The sequence below is a fragment of the Gossypium hirsutum genome, chromosome D13, assembly GCF_007990345.1.
Source record: "Gossypium hirsutum isolate 1008001.06 chromosome D13, Gossypium_hirsutum_v2.1, whole genome shotgun sequence".
Taxonomy (NCBI): Eukaryota; Viridiplantae; Streptophyta; class Magnoliopsida; order Malvales; family Malvaceae; genus Gossypium; species Gossypium hirsutum.
In genome coordinates this window covers 17130733-17138110 of record NC_053449.1, presented here as the reverse complement: position 1 = coordinate 17138110, position 7378 = coordinate 17130733, and the positions used below count along the sequence as shown (strand labels likewise).

The 7378-nt window shown below is 31.9% G+C and overlaps 1 protein-coding gene across 1 annotated transcript; it reads right to left on the bottom strand.

Annotated features, from left to right (window-relative positions):
• Positions 1–3530: 3530 nt before the first annotated feature.
• LOC107918942 (MADS-box protein CMB1-like) lies at positions 3531–6926 on the bottom strand. Its single transcript, NM_001327156.1, is given in 8 exon segments — positions 3531–3618; positions 3701–3837; positions 3983–4024; positions 4115–4156; positions 4471–4570; positions 4714–4775; positions 4923–5001; positions 6742–6926. Coding segments are annotated over 8 exon segments (735 nt in total).
• Between the last annotated feature and the right edge of the window lie 452 nt (positions 6927–7378).

Genomic DNA, 7378 nt, shown 5'->3' with positions numbered 1-7378 from the left:
AAGTTATTTATAAATATGAAGCACTTGAATTCAATAGTGTTACTTATATAATTGAAAATGGGTTATTAGAATTTTTATGTTATTGAATTTTATTATCATTAATACTAGTATTGTTATTATTATTGCTTTTATTATCATAATTATTTTAAATCGTTAATTACTTAATGTTTTATGTATTGATTTTAGATGTTATTAACACCATTTGGGATTCAATTATCAATGTACGATTGTTTGTTTTCGTACACAGGTAGTTAGATTTTTAAGAAGTGCTACTAGTGTCATTAGCATTCGAAGATCCAACGTTTGATAAATGCTTTTAATAAATTTTAGAAGTGCTAATAGCATGTACCTAGGCTTTTGTAAACTTTTATACTTTTGAAACTTATCTTAAATATTTTGATTACATATAATATATTACAGTGCATATATATAATTAAAATGATGATATTTAAGTATGGCATGCTTAAAGAATTCTTGAAATTTGATTTGGGAGTTTTATTTATGTATTAAATTATTTGTCAAATTTAGGTTTGAATGAAAATAGAGGAAATGTTGTCAATAAAAATTAATGTTCTAAATTTGAGTTGGTTCAATAACGAAATGTGATATTTTATATTGGAATTCGACAATTGAATCGAGCATAGGATGTCACAACCTTGGTACTCAAGGTCTCAATACCTGCAGCTTTGCTAACCTTACTCATAGCCTTTGCACACAAGTAAAAATAATAATAACAATAATAATAATTCAACCTAAACCTTAGACTTTTTGAACTTTCCAATTTTGCCCGTAAAAAACATCTCAATTTTGGACAAGTTCCCTAATGTTACTCTATTGAAATTTGCACTATCTATTTGAATTTGAATTTCATGGAATTTAAGCAGTATTAGTGTTTTTAATATTATTATTTGATATGAGATTTTTTACTTGTACAAACAAAATTAAAAATAATGTATTTTATTTGTTTATTTATTAATTTTTAAATATACATAATAATAATTTATTAATCAAAACGCTGGAAGTTAATTATTTTCTATGAAATTGAAACCATTTTGATGAAATGAGAAATTGGGGTACCTTGTCCATTGAAAGACATTTTAAACCAAACTCTTTCTTTTGAGGGTTTTTGCGAAACTTTCAAATCAAGTAGTTGGGAAAATGAAAATGGCTCAATTATGAAATACCCTCTAACTCATGATTCATGGGTCAGTTTATATCTCCATCCTTACTTCACTATTAAAAAGTAAACATAAAAGAAGTAGTTGCTTTCATTTATAAATTTAAGGGGAAAATGGAATTATGAGGACTTCAACTCTGAATTTTTGGTATCATGCTTTGTTTGTGTCAAGTCAAACCGATTTGCCCTATACAACTTTTTTAATTTTCTATCCCTACACCTACTTTTTGCCAGTAGACTACGGGCTAGTTTGGATGAGCGGTGTGTTTACCTCCAGTGAGGTTAAAAACAGCGGTGACGGCGAGATTAGTTACTGTAACGGTGAGATTGGATACTGTAGCGGTGAGATTAGAAACAATGGTAGAGTGTGTGTTTGGATTCAAACGCAGCTGTAGCGGTGAGGTGAGGATAAAAAATGACTATTAAGGACATCATATTAGAATTGATATATAATATAAGTTTTTTAAATTATTTTACTTTTTTAAAATTATTAAAATATGTGAATTTATAAATTCATTTAATAAAATATTGAAATGTATCTTCCAATATTTTAATGAATTATATAATTAATTTAAATTATTTATTAGATAAAATGATAATTATTTTTAATTTTTTATAGTTAAATATTTTTTTATAACAAAGAAAGAAAAAAAGATTACCTTGTTTCCCTTTCTTCTTCTGCGTAACATTCCAAGAGAGTTTATCCCACAAGTGAGCTTCATACCGTCCAGTCCATCTATGTCTATAATTTTGCATTATTAATTGCAGTCAAACAACCTTAAAAACGTAATGTTACAATCGTTACTTTATGGTTTCGACTTTAGAATGGCCTAGTTCGTACCTGCTGACACCTCGAAACCTTGAACTTCTTTTCACAATAGAAGCAGCAATGCGTCGTTGTTCATTTTGTTGCTGGGGTTGAACTTGAACCAGTCCTTGATTCCCATCAAATCTGACCGCAACCGAACCTAGAGTTCTTCGCCGTCTCTTCACACACCTTAGGGCTTGAACCTCATCATCGACAACTGAGCACAACCGGCGACGGTGGCTTCCTAGGCATTGTGCTTTGTTAAACATCATAATTTCCATCTCTTGTCACCTTGATATTCTTTTCTTCTTTTTATCTGTTTTGTTGTTTTACTTTTTTTCCCTTCAATGATTGCTTGATCTCAAACGTGTTTTGCCTAACAGAAATTAGTTTAACTTTCTGGTAAATTAATAAATAAAAGTAAGGGTATTTTTAGAGAGTTAAAGTACTAACAGCTCACTGCACCTCCATTGTTGCTAAAATCTCCAGTTAATTTTTAGCTGACCAGTGTGGTGGAGATGCAAACTCACTGCACTGACTTGCTGAACCAAACAGCATAGCAGTGAGATTGGTACCATTTTTTCCCCTCAACTGCACCTCACTGGCTGTAAAAGCCAAACCAAAGGAAGCCTACGTCTCTTTGGTTGTATATCATTATTGGTTTAATATTATAATTTATTAAAATTAAAATTTAATAAAACAAGTTAAATTAGACCAAGATTAAAAGTTCCTCATCATTGGGGTACACATAATTAGGTGGACTATCCAACTCTTAGACAAGTATAATTCAAAAAAAAAAAAAACCTAAGTCTCAATTAATTTTCCTTTAAGCATAGTGTAAAGCTTAGAAACTCTAGCATGGTGTATAAAAATGAATTTTGTTTTTGAGCAAAAATTTTCAATTCAAAACAATCACAATTTCATAACATTAATTTAAGAATGGCGTTTTCGTAAATTTTAAAATTTCTAAGTTGTATGAAAATTGTAGTTAATTTAAGTTTATAATTTTTTTATTGAATTATTTTTTTCATTATTTATAATAATTTATTCTAGTCCATAAAATTCATCCCAAATTCTACTTTATTGAAGCCTTTGCATTAGATACTCTTCCCACATTAGATATGGCAGATATTGGTTTCAGATTGAAAAGACAAAAACCTTCCACTTGAGCTAAAAAGCAATGCTAGCTGCATCACTTTTTCAGTAACTAATATGATTCATTGATGACTTTAGAAACTTGGATGCCTGCCATGGTGTTTCGGCATATTACAAAACCAGATTTCTTCATCTCTCATATTAACTTAGATTTGACTCACAAAAGCAAGTAACTAAAGACATAGTATGCGAGTAAAATATATATGTCATCCAAATTTTTACAAATATTGGAGCTTCGCCCCACACTTAAAACCATGCATGCATCCTTCGTAACAGATGCAACAAAATATAGGTTGGAACCTGGAATTTGCTTTAATTATTGCCTATTCTTAATTTCTAATCAGTTTATATGAGAAAATATGGAATTCTTTGTAATTAAAGTTGAAACAATCAAAGCATCCAACCAGGGATGAATCCACTTGGTGCAAGTGCAGAGGCTGTAGCAGTGTCCTCAACTGTTACACTAATAGGGTTGTACCTGTACCAAGGAAATAAAGTTGAAGTCAATAAAAATAACACACTTAGCAAGATATTAACGAACTAGATTCTGGATACACTACCCAATTTGCAATGAATTGTTACAGTGTAAAGGCTCAAAAAATCCCTCTGACTGAGGAGGAGGTGGTGGATGGTTGTATGGAATGCTGTGCTCCCCCGTTTCCCATGATGATCTCATTGATGGACCACTTCCATCCAACTGCCAAAGTAGATAAAACAAAATTTATGGCACCGGTTTTCGATCAAATCGTGTTTAGCATTGTCATGAAATTAACAAATATTATCGAGATCAATTACGGTGAATATCAAAGATGACAACAACAATCAAGCTGCTGGTTTCATACCTTCATTCTCAAGTTTCTGTTGGTTTCCAGTAGGACTTCTTCCTGTACAAAGATTACATACAAGCATGATATGGCATCTGGTCTTTGTAACAAAAGAATTATTAAAAGAGTCTCCAGTTGTGTTATACGTACCTTTGTTTGCAGTTCAGAAAGTTGGTCAATCATCAACTGCATCTGCATTAGTTAAAAAGCAAAATATCATGATATATTTCAACATGAAAATGGAGTGCTACATATTTCGATCCTTATGGTTTTGCATGTGCACAAAGTTATCTGTTGTAAACATGTTTTCCTGCATGCTGATGGATAGGTCATAGGTGACGAAGCATGAAAACACCTCATTTGTTAACATGGTCCCCCTAGCCTTGCCAAAATATGCATGTTCTGTCCTTACGGTTGGCTACTAACAAGTGATACTTATCCTTCACGATTTAAAAGGACCTTGCCTACAGCTACAAGTTTATAAAACTAGATTGGCCCTGAATTACCTTTGTGGACCTGATTTTCTTCAATGAGAAGTCCAACTGATGCTCAAGCTGCTCCAGTTCCTTAGTGCCCAAGTCCGCTATTTCTTCCCCAAGAAAATGTCTACACATTACAAAGTACATATTTTCACATGAATCAAGGCTCCACTACAAGTATCCACACTTGAACAGGCAACTTATTTTATGAACAAATGACCCAGACACATTGTAAAACTAAACTGTGTGGCTTGGTGGATAGTATAGTACCTCTGTGATTGCTGAAGGACCTCAACTTTTGATTTGAGCTTTAAATATTCCTGGTAATTGCTCTGCTTGATAACATGCAGCAAATTTCAGATTTTATCCTACTTGATTCATATAACAATTAACAAACTGAGACATTCTGCTTAAAGATTGGTTGAAAATGAATTATGAGTCCCAGAAGGCAAAGGTTAAAATAGCGGAGATTAATACACCTGTGCGTCAATTTCCGTTTGACCAGGTTCCAATGCTCCGTAGGTGTAACTGTTGTACTTCTCAAGTGTCTTAGCCATGCTGCTTACATAAAATAGGCCAAGAAGAAAGGTTAGTATGACATCTAAATATTGATGGCAGCATTGCATTCAACTATAAGAAATCAAAATCATGAGTATAACACATGATTTGATCTCACAAACTCAGCACCATGAAACCTCATTGTTTAAGACCTACAGAAACATTTAAAATGGAGTTCATCATTTGTGCCCTAATTCCTAACTCATCAAAGTTGTAGATTATTATAGATAGTACGTGTTTAGTTAATTACTACGAAAATGAAGAAGCAAAAAGTATGGGTGCCATGATCCAGGTTAACCCGTAGGACCGTGTCGTGAGTGCATAATTCTGAATTGCCTTCTTTCGTACTTACAAGTCCTTTAAAGGTTGTTGCCACAGTCCCACATTCTTGCTATAAAGTTTGCATTTGAGGATGTAAGTTTGAATTTGTAGAATGAGGATTGTAAAATCCTGAGAGACCAAGTTTATTCTTTTATCTTGTAAGCATGTGCTTTTTCGTGCTTTGTCTCTTATCTTTTGCTTTTATGATACCTTTTATTGGGGAAATTTTTGGCTAATTTATCTTTAATAAAATGCTCTTTTTTTCAAGAAATTTAAGGTTGGTTTTATTGATAAAGAAACTTGGAAGAAATCTCAGATGAGGAAAGTCGTAAAAATTTAACAAAAATCTATAAGAAATTTGTAGAAAAACTAGACACCAATCATAAGACATTTACATAGTACAAGTGATGCCATGTCTTGTATGCTCTACACAATTACAAGATAAGATTGATGACGAATAGTCAACGCTATGATATTGATGTCAGAATTTAATAATTTAAAAAAAACATCCAACAAATTTAATAAATAATTTCTTCCTTTTTTTAGTACAATCAGCTTAAATTCGGGGCATATAAGATTAGTTGGAGATAGAACGAGAAATAGTTAATATCGATGCATGCGTGTGTTGAGTCCATGTAAATTTTAGTTGTAGAAATCATTATGCAATATCATATGATAACCCGAAAGCTACCATGGATTGTTACATTCTAAACGGATTGAAAAAAGAAACATCTTCAGGCTTAAATCCAAGAAACAAAATATAAATAATTAGTTTGTAGAAAATTAAGAATAAAAAATTCCCAAATATAATACATAGCTTCACGGTAGGCTAACATAAGCAACACTAAGCTCTCTTTTTTAACCTAGTTCATGGCCTGTTTAAGCTCAACACTTAAAACCTCAAAAGCTGAATCACATTAACCAATGGCACCTCCTTTCTAGCTCAATTTAACAATTTGATAATTAATCATGATTTCTCAACATTAATTTTGCATATAACATAATTAATCATGCAACAACATTTACATTTCCCATGACTAACATCTCGGCACTTAACAAGAAAAAGTAATAATTACTTCCCAAAATATATAGCACTTGTTTTTTATGATCAAAACAAAAAGGCTTTCAGAAACAAAATATTGCCAAATAAATTCAAGGAATAAAGTATTCAAATGAGAGCTGCAACATATTCCAGATAACATGTTCTTGTCTAACAAATAACATATATTTATATATATAGTTTCTCCATGATATATATTTTAGAGGATGAATTTTTCAGTGACTTAAAAGATGGATCTCAGAAAACTTCAGATTATCAAACAAGAACAGCTTCAAAAAAACCCAACATACCTTAAAAGAAAACAAAGATAACCCAGATTGAAAATTTCAAAGAAAATCAGAAAGAAAATGAAAATATACCTAGAAGTGCTGCAAAACTCATAGAGCTTGCCACGATTAGAAAAAATGATAAGAGCAACCTCAGCATCACAAAGAATTGAAAGCTCATAAGCCTTCTTTAGCAAACCATTCCTCCTCTTTGCAAACGTCACCTGTCGATTTATCTTGTTCTCGATCCTCTTCAACTCCACTCTTCCTCTCCCCATTACTATATATTCTTATTATTAAAAAAGTGAAAAGAAAAAACTATCACCTATGGTATTTTTCAGAAACCCTTTTTTTTTTTCACCCTCTTCTTCCAAGTTCCCTTCCTTTTTTTCTTTTCTTTAGGGCAAGAAGCTGTTCCTCTTTCTATTTGTATGGGGTGGCTCTAATACTCCATGGCTATTAGGTTTCCACTATTTGTACCTCAAAAAAACAAAGGGAAAAAGATAAGAGGAAGAAAAAATAAAATAAAAAAGTGGGGGCGGTAGCGTTTTATGTGTATTATCTTCGTTCAGGGCTTTACTTTTTTTACTGACTTGCTTGTTCAGCTAAAGAATAAAAACTCCATCCCTACTATCACCAGCTACAGTTTTATGGAAGTTAACTTTTTTTTTTTAATTTCACAACTAAAGCTTTTAATTTGCCATTTATTTTGTTCCTTTTATATATTTCA